A 16641-nucleotide genomic window follows, 5' to 3' on the forward strand; every position below is an offset into this window, starting at 1 on the left:
AGTCCTACAATACTCTTACTGTGCAGGAATTCAAGCGGTGTTCGTGTTCTACCATGCTACTTTGCAATACTGAATGCAGATCTGCTGCAGAAATTCACCTAGCCCAATTCTAAAATTATAAGAAGAATTATATGTGTTCACTTAAATGTAAGGCCAATGTATTGATAGCCTTTATCTTAAAATATTTAGTTTGCGAAAGGGACATCTATATTTATAGGATATAGAATTTAGAGGACCGAAGAGCATTTAGAAGTATACAAGTCAAAATAAGAGGGGAAGCATTAGGATTAATTTAATCCAATCTGTAATTTCGATGCTATTTTGTTTTATTTTGGTCTGGCGCTTGTGCTATTCTGATATCTATAGTTTAGCTGTCCTCAAACATTATGGCGGACAGTAATGTGGAATTTTATTTGTAATTCGCAATTTTCTGACGAGGAAGTAGTGTTAGTGTCCACTTCAGGATGGACGCCGTCAAGTCCTTCAATGCTGAGGTGAGTGTACGAGGAGTGAAAGCCGAAAAAATGGCGCTGGAAGATGTTAGAATTGGGTAGTAATTTGCGGAGGTCGTGGTGGCGTCGGTAGCGGCCGCCTGGCACCCTCGGCGTAAACATGCCGTCAATGTCTGTCTCTAATAAATTGCCCTCGTGTGCTTCCCTGTAATTGCTATTACGTACGGAGATATTTGTGTTCAGAATGGTGTTACAGAAGCGAGGAAGGGAGGGTGTGTAGGGGTTGAGGTGGTCGTCGTATCATGTGGGCCAGTCACCCGTGTTATGCAAATTATTTACTATCACGGTCCCTGTTAATAACAATACATAATGCGAGTTTAGGCTTGGGATATAAGAGAATCAGGGCCTGCCACCTTTTTAAAGATGGACGCTTGCATTCAATAGTAGTTGGCATTCATTGAAGTGAGGTACCGTTAGTTTACTGCCTGCAATACTGGGTAGAGATGCACGATGGTTGCCGTACTGTTTGGGGCCTGGGAGCTTCCCGTGCCAAAGTAAAACCGTCTAAGCAGAATAAGTTGCTGTCTTAACCTAGCATTTTTCATGGGATTAAGTGTGCTTTATATTTATGTATGGAGAAAAGTAATGAGTGCCAGTTTCAACAGGAATTTGTAAGTTAAGTCAATGGCTACCGTAGATAAACCACTCAGGCATGGTAATCAGAGACGGTGAATAAAACCCACACTTGTAGACGGAGAATATATTTACCAAACAGTTTTGTTTGACACTACCACCATTCCCCAGTGGTCAAGATAGAGACAAGGAATGACATGTTTATGCAAGGGCTCCTTTTTATGTGTGCATTTGTGTGGGAAGATGGGGTAGAGGTGAGGTGAGAGGGGTGGATCACCATTTATTGATATGAGGGGTAGACCGAGAAAGACACGGGACGAGGTCATTAAGTTTGACCTCAGGGTTAGGGGACTGAACAGGGAGGCTGAAATGGATCATGCAGCATGGAGAGCCGCCATTAGGTGACCAAGGCCGAAGCATGCAAGCATGTTGGAGCCTTTAAAAATGAAACGATATTTATGTACGGTATCTATCTATTTATCTATCTATCTCTACCAATATATACTGTATATATATATATATATATATATATATACTGTATACCGGTATATATATATATATATATATATTTATATATATAACTATAATATTACATATACCGGTATACATATATATCGTGTTTGTTTTTGAAGGCTCCAACATGCATGCATGTGTCAGCCCTGGTCAGCTAATGGTGGCTGTCCATGCTGCACGATCTATTGCAGCCTCCCTGTTCAGTCCCTTAACCCTGAGGTCACACCTCGTCCCATGTCTTCCTTGGTCTACCCCTCATAACCCCACCCCCAATATTAACACCTCTCTCCTTCTGCACCCAATTATCATCCCCCATCCTCTCCACATGTCCAAACCATCTCAATCTACCTCTCCTCATCACAACACCAACACACTCCGGTCCCATCCTACCTCTCAACTCTTCCATCGTAACCCCAGCCCCCCTAGACCTTGCACGCAGGGACGCACTACACATCCACCTAATCATTGTCATTTCTGTATGTCTGAACCTGTGAATATCCTCCTCCTTTACTGCCCAGGTCTCACTACCATACAGCATTGCACTCCAAACACACACTTCATACAAAGACCCCCTAGCACTTAGGGAGAGTCCTCTCAGTGTCAGGAGAGGCAAGAGCTCCCTGAACTTCTTCCAACCACTTCTCACCCTAGCCACAGAGCTAGCTCCAGCCCCATCTCCAGCACACAACATGTCTCCCAAATAACAAAACTCTTCCACACACTCATGAGACTCACCAGCAAATTCAATTCTTTCCTGCCTGACTATCTCCACCTGCTCTCCCTGACATGCAGTACACATAAAATCAGCATTATCTTGCAGTCTACCTCTGGTACCACTACATCTCTTGTGCACCCATTTATCACAAACACTGCATATGATGGTATTACTTCCCACGCCCTTGTGGTAAACTGCACATGGCCACTCTTCCTCGTTTTTGACAGTACCGCCACCAACCCTAGATATCATCACTTTTGTTTAATCTGTATTTACCTTTAAGCCCTTGTGCCCCATGCCATCTCTTCACTTCCTAAATCTTTCCTCCGCCTCCCTCTCGCTCTCTGCAGTCAGCACCGAATCATCAGCATACAACATCTCCCACGGGAGTCCGTTTCCGAAGTCATGTGAGAGGGCTTCAGGTACCATGATAAACAACATGGGACTCAAAACTGACCCCTGATGCAGACCAACTTTCATGGAAAACTCATCACTCAAATCTCCGTTCACTCTTACCTGGGTGTGAGCACCCACATACATAGGCCATAACCATCCTAACCAGCCACTCCTCCAAGCCAAGCTTTCTCATTGCCCACTTCACCACCTCTCTAAGGACTCTGTCAAAGGCTTTATCCTGAATCTGTTGAACATTGAATATGGCATCAGTTGTCCCCCCACCTGGCATAAACCCAAACTGCATGTCATTAATATTCACTCTTTCTCTAATCATACCTTCTAGAACTCTCTCCATTACTTTCATTATCTGATCTAAAAGCTTTATACCTCTATAATTTCCTGTTTCCAGGGCATCACCCTTCCCTTTGTACACATTTACAATTGCACTCTTCAACCAATCATCTGGGACAACACACTCATATATAATCATATTTATCAGGTCAGTGACTAACCTCACCCCTGTGTCTCCTGAGGCTTTCAATATTTCGGCAGTCAACCCTTATATACAGTACGGTATATAAAACTTTGTACAGAAGAGTGAATTCTTAGATGTGAACTTCTGATAAGCACTTCTAGTCTGAAGAACACTTCTGTACAGTATTTTAGATTTTGCATAATGGCGTTTGAAAAACTATTAAACTACATGCAGTTTTGATATATCATTCTCATTTTAAAACAATATTGCAGTATTGCTCTGAATTTAAGCAGACACTGTAATTGTGATAAACATTTGTAAATATCAGTAAACATGGGATTTCAGTTATACAGAATATTAAGGATGCTAATATTTTAAGCCATAATACTTGGGCTGTTTCTTCTTATCCAAAGCATGTATCTCACCCTTTTGGGGGGGTAAGAAAAATAAAATAAAACATTCATAATAAATCAGCATAATCATTCAGGCCAAAACTGCATTGTGGTAATGGCTAATCACCATAGGCTAAGTGTTTGGACTATGCAATCATGGTTGTCAACTAATCATTCATGCAGGAGTAAAATAATTGTTATTTTTTACATTTTTTTCCCTCCAAGTACTTGACCCAGTGTGACATGACATGTTGATCTGATCACTGGTTGCCCTATACTAAGTCTTGGTGCACCATTAAAAATGTTTGTCAGTGTTCACCTTCTCTGTAAGAAATCATCAGCATTTCTTTTCAAAATAACACAACTAGACTTGTACATACAATGGTGTTCTACCAGCATCACTTCATCTACGCATCACTTGTTTGCTGCTGTCCCTCCTCACCCTGCTACCCCACCTCCAGCCCTCCCCCACCTCGCTCTGCTGTCCTGATATGTAAAGACTTAATTTACCAAATTGAAACAGATACTATCTATCTATTGCCAGATGCCATAATCCCGTAAGGGGTGGTCATTTGACTTTGAGTTATTTGTTTTACGGGGAGGGGCAGTAACCCTCCACCAACCCACTTGTTGACACGTAGGGAGCACGTATGGTCTGGTTATATGGTTACCACTCAGCGTTGTAAATGGTTTCTTGGCTTACACGAAACCATTTGGCTTGTCACTTGATGTAAAGCCACCTGTAAGGGAAAGAAAAGCAATAAGAAGTGACAGGAAAGATGGGAGAAATAGGAAGAGAGGAGGGCAGGCACAAAAAAAGAATGGTAAAGGCTAAGGAAGAAGTAGGCAACACTACATCAACAATATATATAATTTTTTTCAACTGAATATATTAAACGGTCCCTGAGACGGTCTGTCAGGTCGACACTGTCCAGGGCACGCGCGGCTAATTTGAAAACATCACATACGTGTAAAGTCGCTTTAAATCGAGAAACCCCTGTTAGTTAAATATATCTCCTTAAATATTTGTTCGTGTTCAAAACGAAAACTCGCTGTTTAAACTCGTATTAGCTGAGAGGTTACTGTACTGGTGAAATTTATGGGCACTATGGAATGGAAGAAGAGCTATATAGGATGGAGATGTGGAATTGGCTGAGTGGGTAAAGAGGAGTACATTGAGATGATATGGACGTGAACAAAGAATGAATATATGCCTCGCTTCCAGTCCCAGTTTTTTCTTTGTATATTGTATACCAGTACCAGCTTTGAATACTTTAGCATACTCCATCTTAAAATCTGCAAATTCTAGATGGAGGCTTACTTTTCCCAGGAACTTCTCTTATTGCTGAACAGTGAAAATAGTATCTGTTATAGCCCTTCCTGGCATAAATCCATATGGTACTTTATCATGGTTCACTCTCTACCTAATCAAGCTCTCCCATACCCTTTCAGCAAACAACTAGAGAACCCTGCAGTTGCTCTGCTCAGGTGGCCTTCTGTTTGGTAACGTTCACAGCCATCTGCTTTAGTCAGTCTTCTGATATTCTTTATGTTATGATTAGGTTGAATTGCTGCAACCTAGTCATCATCATCATTGTCCTGCCTCTTTTTGCCACCTGCAGATGGGGTGAGGTAAAAAGGTGCCCAATGAAATGGGCCACACTTGCATTCTTTCAGCATTCAACCCCCAGAATTTAGTAATAAGATGGATTATTCTGGTTGCATAGTGAATATGAATTTAGAAGTGAGTACATATGGCAGTTGGAGACGTCCACTAAGTTTTTTGAAGAACATCAGTAATGCTCTCCTTCATTCCTTTTTTTTTTTTTTTTTTTTTTCAAAGACTAATCTGCACTTGCGTGGTTTAGCATTGTTAACGTGATACCTGCACTGTACCCCTACTATGGAATATTGAGGTTCTGAGTTCAGTTTAGTAGGTGGAAGCACCAGTCCGGTATTACCAGAACATACGTGGTGACCCATGATTACATGTGATTAATATCCCCCTTTCTCTCTTTTTTTTAAATTTTCCAGCTGGCTGGGCTATACGAATGCAAGCCGCCCATATCGAAGGCCAAGATGACTGCCATCACAAAGGGGGCTATACGAGCGATCAAGTTCTACAAACACGTTGTCCAAAGTGTCGAGAAGTTTATACAGAAGGTAGGGCTTGAAGAAATAAACAGTAAATGATTTCTGCATTTGACATATACTGTTTGTGTGTGTGTGTGTGTGTGTGTGTGTGTGTTTTCATGAATATTGTAGGTTCAATATTTTACTTACAGGTCACTTTATTATATTTGCATTGCTTATTATATCCAAGTGGTTAGCATTACGAACGATATTGCTGTCGGCCTGATAACACTAGAGTTTCAACCTTTGTGCAAGCAGCTGGCACCACTTGGTTCTGGTGTCCACCCACTATGTGGAGAGGTAACTGTGATGCTGGTAACATGGAAGATGCAGTTGCTTTTTATCTCATGATAGCAGGTAAATATCCCACAACAGGCTCTAAGGCCTATGTTACGGAAGTGAGCGCTATGGTTAAGTGCTTCATGGTGTGTGTCCCCACCACATCCTTTTGTTAACCATGTCTTGTTCACCGTAGTAATTATTTTTTAAGAGAATTGAAGCACAGGTTGACTCTGCTCATTAAATATTTGAATTATGGACCAGTACCTCCCCTCCCTTTTTATTATTAAAAAGAAAATGGCTGCAGTTCACCAAGCCTCAGAGTCCTGGGGGGGTGGGACCATTAAAGCCTCCACCATCTGCCCCTCTCCCAGTGACGACCAGACTAAATTCCTGGAACCACTGTGTGATTCATTTCAACATTTCTGCAACATTTGTGGCCTTTCCTCGAACTTTCTCAGAACACCACCACCTCCTTCTCTGAACCTCACCTTCTCTTCTTAACTGAGACTCATCTGTCTGAGGTGACTGATAGCAAACCTGGTTCTGTACCCTCTTACTTTCTGTATACTCATTACAGAGCCAATGCCACGACATATTTTGCTCATGTTCCTGAATTTGAATCTTCTGAATTCTCTACTCACTGATTTTAGCTACCCTGTCATTTTCAGACTAAATGTATTCTGTTTGCTTATCCCCTACTTCTGCTGACTATAAAAAATTCGTCGACTGTCTTACTACTAAGCTGGAACATATCAGTTTCTCCTTTTTCTGAAATCTCCATTCTAGGAGATTTCAGTGTTCACGACCACCTTTGACTCTCCTCCCCTTTCTCTGATCTACATGGTGAACAAGCCTGTGGTACATCTTTTCTATCCTTAATGACCTAGAGCAGCTTGTACAGCACATTACCTGTCTCCCTGACTGCCTTGGAGAGAGTTCCAACATACTTGACCTCTTCCGTACAGCCAATCCTTCTCCTTATGCCATAATTCTATCCTCTCCTTTAGGCTCCTCTGGTCACAAGCTCATCACTTTAACCTATCCCATTGCTCCAGTAAGGCCTGTAGACCCTCCCAAGAAGCATCAGTTGTGGCACTTTGGAACTGCTGATTGGGAAGCCCTTAGGCAGTACGGTACTTCTTTGATTTTCCCTGGAATGATTATTGCTTCCATGGCCAAGAGTCATCTGAGTGTGCCTTCCATATTACGGAGGTTATTCTTTCTGGCATGGAAGCATACATTCCTTTCTGATATCCTGTGACTGATGGGAAAAAAAAAAAAAACTTGGTTTAATCACATTTTTTCTAATGCTATCCACAACAAGAAGGCCTACAAAAGGTACCGGAGCCAACCCACCCCTGAGTCTCATCTCTTAAATGTTTCTGCCCGGAATTGTGCTGAGTCTGTTCTTTGCCCTGCTAACAATTATTCCGTTTGTACTAAATGCGCAAAACTCTGCTACTGAGATTCTTCCCGGTCCATCTGGCACCTTGCCAAAAAATTTTCTAACAACTTTGCTTAATCATCCTTCCCTCGTCTTTTCCACTATGATGGGTCTGTAACTATTTCTCCTACTGATAAAGCAGAACATTTCGCCCAGACTTTCTCCAATTCCACCATAGATGATTCCGGTGTTGTTCCTCCATCATTTCCCTCCTCTGACTTCTTCATGGCTAACATTAAAATTCCTTCAATTGATGTATTTTCTGCCATCTCTGGCCTCAGTACTAACAAGGCATATGGCCCTGATGGGGTCCCTCCTGTTTTCCACAAGAACTGTGCTTCCATGCTTACACCCTGTCTAGATAAACTCTATCATCATTGTCTGTCAGCTTGTATCTTTCCTTCTTGCTGGAAGTTTGCTCTCATTCAGCTTGTCCCAAAGAAGAGTGACCTTTCCTAGCCCCCAAATTATCGCCCAGTTGCTTTCAGATCCTGTATTTCAAAAGCTTTTGAAAAAAATGTTAAAGCTCATTTCCCATCATAACCTTCTTTCTGGTCGTCAGTATGGTTCTCACCAGGGACGCTCCACTGACGATCTACTTCCCTATCTTTCAGACTCTTGGTCAACCTCCTTTCATGACCTTGGTGTAAACTTTGTTATTGTACTTGACACCTCAAAAGCTTTTGATTGAGGCTTGCATAAATTTTTAATTTCCAAACTACCCTCTTACGGTTTCTATGCTATCTGCACCTTCATCTCTAGCTTTCTTTCTGGTTGTTCCATAGCTGCTGTTGTAAACGGCCACCGTTCTTCTCCTAGAGGTATTAATAGTGGTGTTCCTCAGGGCTCTGTCCTATTACCAACTCTTCCTTTTATTTGTCAGTGACCTAAGGTGTACATCTAACCCTATCCACCCATATGCTGATGACTCCACCCTTCACCTTTCCATTTGCTTCTCGCAGCATCCATCTTAGTAGTTACTGCAACAAGCAATGGATGAGGTTATGGCACACATAATGTCTGACTTGGCTCTTATCTCTGATTGGGGTAAAGTAATCTTGTCATTTTTAATGCATCAAATACTTATTTTTTTACATCTTTCAACCCAACAAAATCTTCCACAGGAGTATCCTTTAATAGTTTAACATCCAACACAATCCTGCATCATCTAAGACCTTAGGGCTTTTTTTTTTATCTTGGAAGATCGTATTACCTGTCTTGTAAGATCTGCTTCCAAGAGATAAGGTGTGCTAAGCCAGCTCCGTACCTTCTTTACCCCTGCACAGTTGTTGACTTTATACATGGGTTTTATTTGCCCCTGTGTAGAGTACAACTCTCACCTGTGGGGAGGCTTCCCATGTGCAGCTATTCTTGACAAGGTGAGTCAGAGGCTTTTCGTCTTATTAACTCTCCTCCTCTTATGGGCGCCCTTCAACCTCTGTCTCTTCGCCACACTGTTGCATCTTTATCTCTTTTTCCATCACTACTCCAGTGGTTATTGTTCCACTGAACCATGTGCTTGGATCCTTCCACCTCTATGGTGGGGAACGTAGCATCCATCTAGCAACAAACTGTCATCCCATTTCTGTCCAGCTCCTTAATGCTAGAGTTAACTGTTACTGTACTCCCAGTCCTTCTTGTATGCAACAGGTCAACTCTGGAGCAGTCTCCTTCTGTCTATTTCGTACTCCTTATGATCTCCAGTGGTTGAAACACAGTGTGTCCAGGCATCTCTAAATGAAATGAATGGATTTTTATTTTGGCTCTCTTAATTTGTTTTTGTTTTTTTCCTGGAGGGAACAGTCTTATCGGCTCCTGGCCTTTGGTTCCTGCATCCTTAAAGAAAAAAAAGAAACTTGGTTCCGTAAGTGTTTGCTCATTATTACCTGTATAGTATAAAAAAACAGTTTGAAATGAAAATATGGCTGCAGTACACTTCTGCTGAGCTAATAAAGAAATACAATGATGTAAATATACTAGTAGCCTTTTAGCTTAGTTTTGCTTGTGGCCATTATGGTGTTTAGCACTCTATTTTTTATTTATTTATTTATTTATTTATTTTTATTGTGGTAGGTGGGGGCGCTCACTATCCACTCACTTGATGTGCTGCTCTTGGGTGTCTGCCCTTTCCTCTCCTCCATCCTTCTTTCCATCCATCTTCTTCTGTCTTTCTTTCCTTCATTCTTTCCTCTTTCTTCTGCCTGCAGGTGACTTTACACTCTCATGTGTCTTTCTTTCCTTCATTCTTTCCTCTTCCTTCTGCCTGTGGGTGACTCTACACTGAGTGCCAAGCCAAATGGTTTCCTGTACACCAGGAAACCATTTACTACGCTGGGTGGTAACCATATAACCAAATTTTGGCTTCTGGTGGTTTATTGGGTAATAAAGGTGCTCCAGTTGGATTGAGCTGGTGAAGATTTATATCCAAGGGGTTGTTGGGGTTTATTGCTCACGTAATGCCACTGAGGGATAAGTGAGGCTGGTCACTTTCATCTTAAATGCCAGGACCAACTTTCCTAGCCCCGGGCTTCTATGCATCTCATGGGGCAATGTAGGATTAGATGATGAATGGATGGATATTATTTTTTTATAATCCATCCATCATCCAATCCTATGTTGCCCCATAAGGAGCACAGGAACCCAGGGCTAGGCAAGTTGGTCATAACATTTAAGATGAGAGTGACCAGCCTCACTCATCCGTAAGTGGCATTACATGAGCATTAAACCCCTGCCACCCCTTGGATATAAACCTACACAGGCTCAGTCCGATTTGAACACCTTAATTACCCACTAAACCACCAGACTTCATAATTTGGTTATATAGCTACCACCCAGTGTAGTAAATGGTTTCCTGGTATACAAGAAACCATTTGACTTGTCGCTCAGTATAGAGTTGCCCATAGGCAGAAGGAAGAGGAAAGAATGAAGGAAAGAAAGACAGAAGAGGAAGGATGGAAGAGAGGAAAGGGCAGATACCCAAAGCAGCACTACATCGAGTGAGTGGATGGTGAGCACCCCACCTGATGATTTTCTTCAACTCAGGAGGAACCTTAGTTGTGAAGGGTTGACAAAGGGTTTAAAGAAAATTGGTTTGAAAAGTCTCCCAAACTGAATAAAATCATCTGGCATTCCATGAATGAAGTGAAAAGTACATCATCTGAGGAAAAGGGTTAACAGTGCCTAGAATCAGAATACCCTTTCAATGTAACCTCTGTGCTGGTAGCTTGTAGCATGGCTCCTGTAACTACATGAGTGAGTAGTGAGTTTCATCATCATCATCATCATCATCATCTTCGTTTTTCGTCCTTTTGTTCCTATATTCAAACTGGGGTTGGACGTGCGATGGCTTTTCTCCACTGCTTCCTATCCTGGATTAAATCTTCTCCAATACCCAGTCTTTCCATATCTTGCGTTACAACACTTTTCCAGGTCTTCTTAGGTCTTCCTGGCGGTTGACGTCCCACCATCTCCAGTTCCTCACCTATTCTCACACAGCTTCCCTCCTCACTCCTCCTCACGTGACCAAACCATCCAAGTCACCCCTGCCTCAAGATGATATCGAGATCCTTCACCCCACTTCTGGCTACCTCCTCACTCAAAACTCTGTCCCCCCATCTCACTCCTGCCATGTATCTTAACATTCTACGATCAGTACTCCTCAGAACATTCATTAGTCTATCTGTCAAAGCCCATGTTTCAGCACCATATATCAATACTGGTCTAATGCAGGCCTCATATATTTTACTTCTGTGTCTCAGTGGTATGTGTTTGTTGATCAGTAGGCTGGCTATTTCCTTCCACTTTAACCATGCTGATGCCACTCTTGTTCAAACTGATCTTTCCACCCCTGCTTCACAGTCCAATACATCTCCTAGATAGCAGAATTGCTGCACTTCCTGTAGTATGCCCCCATTCACCTCTAGCTCATCCTCTGCTTCATCTCCCTCCGCCTCTCTTCTTATGCAGGCTGGGCAGCGGAAATTTTGCACTCCTCTCAAATTCTGCAGACCTGAACACCTCCTACGGCACCACTTATTACACTCCGTGTACAACACCGAGTTCACTCCTACTCCTCTGCCACAGGATCCACATGGGCATTTTCTTGACTGAATTCTTTCTACTGGTTTCTTGCCTGTCACCATTACTGTTGTCTTATCCATATTTATTTTCATTCCCCTCTTCTCCATTCCATTTTCCCATCTATTAAACATTTCCACCACTTCTTCCTTAGTCCCCGCTGTCAGCACTAGTTCATCAGCATACAGCAATTCCCATGGACCTTCCCCCCTACATTCCGATGTTGCCTCCTCCATTACTATGTTGAACAGCAGTGGATTGAGTGCTGAGCCTTTATGTACCCCAACTCCTATTCCAAAATTTCCTGATGCTCCTGTTGTTGTCTTGCCTTTTAATCTTGTATCAATATAGAGAGACATGACAGCTGTAGTGAGTCTCAGGCACATTCTGTCTTCTCAAGGCCCACTCAATAACAATCCTTGGTACTCTATCAAAAGCTTTTTCCAGGTCCACAAACACTTTACAAGCATTTCCTCCTCAATTGAAACTTTTCCTGCAGCTGTCTCATGATGAATATTGGCTCTGTTGTTGATTTACCTGCGCAGAATCCAAACTATCGGTTATCTATCTTCACTATCTGCTTCAGCCTTCTTTCCAGCACCTTTTCAAATATCTTCATTCCATGCCTCAACAGTCTGACCCCCTCGATACTTTCCACACAGAAGGGCATTTCCTTTGCCTTTATAAATTGGTGTTGTCCAGCTATCTCTTCAGTTCTCAGGTGGCTGTCCTACTCTGATGTTATTAAAAATGCTTGTCAATTCTTTTACACCAGTACTTCCAGCCTTTTTTATCAGATCATCTGTTATACTTGTTGGGCCTAGAGCTTTCCCGGTCATCATTTCCTTTAACCCGTTAACTGCTCAAGGCTGATTTTTGGAAGTGTCTGTGGTGCTTAGACATAGGGGTAAAACTGAAATTTCCCAGAGGCCAAATTTTGTCTTAGGAATTGAGAGAATACATGCCAAAGTATGTAGTAACAAAATATAGCTCAATATTTACCTTGGAAAAGCCGTGGAAGAACATTGAAGTGTTTGATACCCTATTGGAATGTATGGTTTTCGTTTTCATTTTCGGTTTCGGTTTTGAAGGCTCCAACATGCTTGCATGCATGGGCCTTGGTCACCATGGCGCTATATTCAAAATTCACCTGTGCGGCCAGGGTCGTATTGAGCAGTCGCACTCGGAACATCCCAGGCTGTATAGAGCAGTTAATGGGTTAAGACTATCTCCACTTCAACTTCTGTTATCACTGCAACTGGCCCTTAAACTTTTCCCATCTCTTCTATCTCGTAATTATTTACTTCATTTAACAACTCCTTAAAGTACCTCTTCCACCTTTCCAGTATTTCTGCCTCGTCAGTTTGTATTTCCCCATTTTCATCCTTTACAAATTTAGCTTCCACCATGTCTTTCCTCTTCTTCCTTATCTGTCTTGCAATTTTAAACATTTTTGTCCATCCATGTGCACTCTCCAGATCTCTACTCCAACTTTCCCAGGCCACCCTTTTTGCTCTGGCCACTTCTCTCTCTGCCTGTCTTTTCATTGTACAGTACCCTCGCGTCCAACATGCTGTCCAGCACGGAGAGCAAAAAATTAGTACAATTTAATATGATTTAAGTACTGTAAAACGAGTGCGTAAGCATAACACTGATGGAGCTCCGAGAAGTAGTCGAAATCCGCAGAGTTCGCCTTTAGCACGATCACCCCTGGTCCAACACGGTCATACTGGACATTCCCGTGATGCTGACAGCCAATCAAAACTTCCGATCAAGTAGAATCCCCCACCCGCTATCATGATGTGATCGTGATGTCGTCCAATGAAAAACACTTCTGCTCTCACGTGATGTTTTGTTTAAATTTCTCCCGCCACAATGCCATTCAGTCGCATAATTCACATTGGAAGGTGCTTTTTTCTCGCTGCATTTTCTGCCCTTGCTACTGCATTTTACCCTGCTCACGATGCCTAAGAAGCCTTCTGAGATCCCCAAGAAGCAGTTGCACCTCCCTCAGGCCACCAGGTTAGAATTCATTGAGAGGCAGAAGAAAGGGGAGAGGAATTTCAAAGGATTTATGAGGGAGGTTGAGGAGGAGCAGCAGCCATTATCCGCTAGTGACGCCAGCAACCATCCTCCAGGGACCCAGTAGGACTACCTACAGCCTCGGATATCACCTTCCATTCCCAGCAAGCCCACCAACACTATCCTAAAAGGTTAGTTATCATTCTTAGTACAGTACCATTTATTATAATTACAGTAGTACCAATATATGTATAGGTATGTCGTAGGTATGTAGGGTGACTTTTCCTAGGGTTACTGACATAATTTTTTTTTCCCCGTAAGCTCTGTTGTTTGTCCAACACGTTTTTGGTCCAACACAGGACCCATGCATGACAATATTATCGTGTTGGATGCGAGAGTACTGTATTCTCTTCTGTCTTTTTCCCTTCTAGTTCTCTGCCATACTTTAAATGCTCTGCTCACTTATCGCCTGCTTCACTTCCTCTCACCACCACTACATCTCTCTTTCTTTTCTCGTGTGACCCATTGTTTCTCCACAGACTTCCCTCACAGCCTTTCTTATATTATCCTTGAAGTGTTTCCAATCACTTCTCTGTCTCTCATTTCTTCTCTTAAATTCTCTTCAGATTGTAGTCGTATCTCCTCATCCTTCAATATCCACTCCTTTACTCTTTTAACACCCTTCTTTCTTCCTTTCGTATTTTCCACTCTGAAATCCATAGCTAAGAGTCAGTGTTGTGGTAGACATGCTTCACCTGGTATAACTTTACAATCTTTTTGTTGAGTGAAGACGAAGGGGAGCTGCAAGGCTTGGTGGATGAGTTTGGGAGAGTGTGTAAGAAACGGAATCTAAAGGTGAATGTAGGGAAGAGTAAAGTGATGGTCTTTGAGAGAGGTGAAGTCAGTGAATGTACAGCGAGGTTGGATGGTGAGGAATTGGAAAATGTGAGTACGTTTAAGTACTTGGGTAGTGTGATGAGTAAGGATGGAGGTTTGGAGGGTGAAGTGCTTGAAAGGGTACAGTAGGGAAGAAAGGTTGCTGGTTCTTTGAAAGCAGTGATAAGAAACTGGGAAGTGAGCATGGAAGTGAAAAAGTTACTACATGACAGTATTGTGATACCAACTCTAACGTACGGAAGTGAAGCTTGGACGTTGTTGGAAGGACACAAGTCAAGAGTGAGAGCAGTGGAAATGAGTTATTTAAGAGGAGCCTGTGGAGTCACATGGAGAGACAGGCTGACGAATGAGGATATAAAGGAGCGTTGTGGTGTGGATGTGGATGTGATAGGAAGCGTTATGAGGAACATACTGAGGTGGTTTGGCCATGTGGAGAGGATGGAGGGTGAAAGACTGACGAAGAGAGTGTATGTGAGTGAGGTGGAGGGGGAAAGAGGGAGGGGGAGGCCGAGGATGAGATGGAGGGATGGGGTGGAGAGGTATATGAGAGAGGGGGGTGTGAGTTGGGAGCAGGGGAGTGAAATGGCGGGGGACAGGGCGACTTGGAGGCGATTTGTTTGTGGCCACCCCAAACGGGACTGAGGCGTCTGGCAATAGATAGATAGACTTCAATATCTTGCTCCTTTCTCATCAGCTTAAAATCAGTTTGAGTTTCTGCTCCTCCACTTTTGTAAGTTATCAACTTCTCTCTTTCCTTTTTGAACGTTGTGTTTATAATTTTCAAATCCATACCCTGGCAGAACTCCAGTATCCTCTCTCTATTTCTTCAAAGCCAAAGACTCCTATAACTTCCTTGTACCCTCTCCGATCAGTACTAGTGTGTCCATTCAGGTCTCCTAGTTGTTACCTATTGTACCATTTAAGTCCTACTTGGGTACAGTAGAATATGATTGAAATTTTGGAGCATGTATGCCTGTGCTGTACAGCTTATGCGAACGAAGGAGTTGAAAATAAAATTACCGGTGTGATGAGTAATGTAACAGTGCACATTATGGTGTGCTTTGTGGTTCTGAATTTTTCTGTGTTTATTTTTAGTACATTTAGGTTTTGTTAATTGAGCAGAAATATTAAAACTTTCATAAAATTTGTCTTGTTACCATGTTTTTAAGATTATAGGTATCATAACTTCGTGTTGAATAAGTATTACAATACAGTTAATTAGTATTACAGTATAATTCCAATTATCCGGTTATCAGGCAACCAAAATTATCAGACAAACAGGAAAATTCACGAACTGACAGTTATATAAATAATAAAAATGTGTGCCACTTACATTGGCCACCCACACAGGTTATTCACATGAGACTGGGTGAAGTCAGGGGATGTGAAGTGAAGGCATTTCTGGTCAAGGTCATTTCCTAGTCTATCCCCTTTCCAGCCCTGCTCCCCCTCTTCCCCCTCCTCTTGTTTAGTCACCAGACGTATGTCCACAAATCTTTAATCTCCAGTCAGCTTCCTGCCGTCAATCAGTAAACAAGCACTCACCGTTGTGTTGTCCTGATTCGTGATTTGTACTCTGAAGCCTAAAGTGCAGACTAATCTTAACACATTGTGGTCACCTTGAAACAAAAGCTGTACAAATTCAACAGCCTTGAAAATTGTGAACGTTGTAAGAATGATAACAGAATTTAACGTAGGAAATTCCACAAGTTATGATACGAAAGACTGACTAAGAGGGTGTATGTAGGTGAGGTGGAGGGAGGGAGAGGGAGGGGTAGACCGAGGATGAGGTGGAGGGATGGAGTTGAGAGGTATATGAGGGAGGGGGGGTGAGTTGGGGGGAGGGGAGTCAAATGGTGGGTGACAGAGTGACTTGGAGGCGTTTTGTCTGCGGCCACCCTTTGCGGGATTAGGGCGTCGGGCTATAGATAGATAGATAGATGATACGAAATCCCAGGGACCCAAGCTATTGCGTGTGTGTGTGTGTGTGTGTGTGTGTGTGTGTGTGTGTGTGTGTGTGAAAAGCAAGATGAATAATTCCACTGAAAAAAGGTATATTCATTGCTGGCTGAAAATGTGTGGTACCAGTGCAGTTTTCTACCTATCCAACCAACTCTAAAAACCCACATGCTTTCAGCATCTTACATTACATACCTTGGCAAGTCCATTCTGTTAAATATTATTCATTTTATTCATAAAAACATGGAAAA

The 16641-nt window shown here is 42.4% G+C and overlaps 1 protein-coding gene across 1 annotated transcript in view; it reads left to right on the top strand.

The window, feature by feature from the left end:
* Positions 1-378: 378 nt before the first annotated feature.
* The window catches only part of LOC145402114 (uncharacterized), a 189379-nt gene continuing 173116 nt past the window's right edge, over positions 379-16641 (top strand). The window contains exons 1-2 of the mRNA XM_080274232.1: positions 379-494; positions 5611-5739. Of these exons, the coding sequence (XP_080130358.1) occupies positions 465-494; positions 5611-5739 (159 nt within the window). The 5' untranslated portion in view covers positions 379-464. The remainder of the gene's footprint in view (positions 495-5610; positions 5740-16641) is intronic.

This window comes from Coenobita brevimanus, chromosome 57 (genome assembly GCF_032717465.1).
Source record: "Coenobita brevimanus isolate Jiangsu-jjx chromosome 57, ASM3271746v2, whole genome shotgun sequence".
Taxonomy (NCBI): domain Eukaryota; kingdom Metazoa; phylum Arthropoda; class Malacostraca; order Decapoda; family Coenobitidae; genus Coenobita; species Coenobita brevimanus.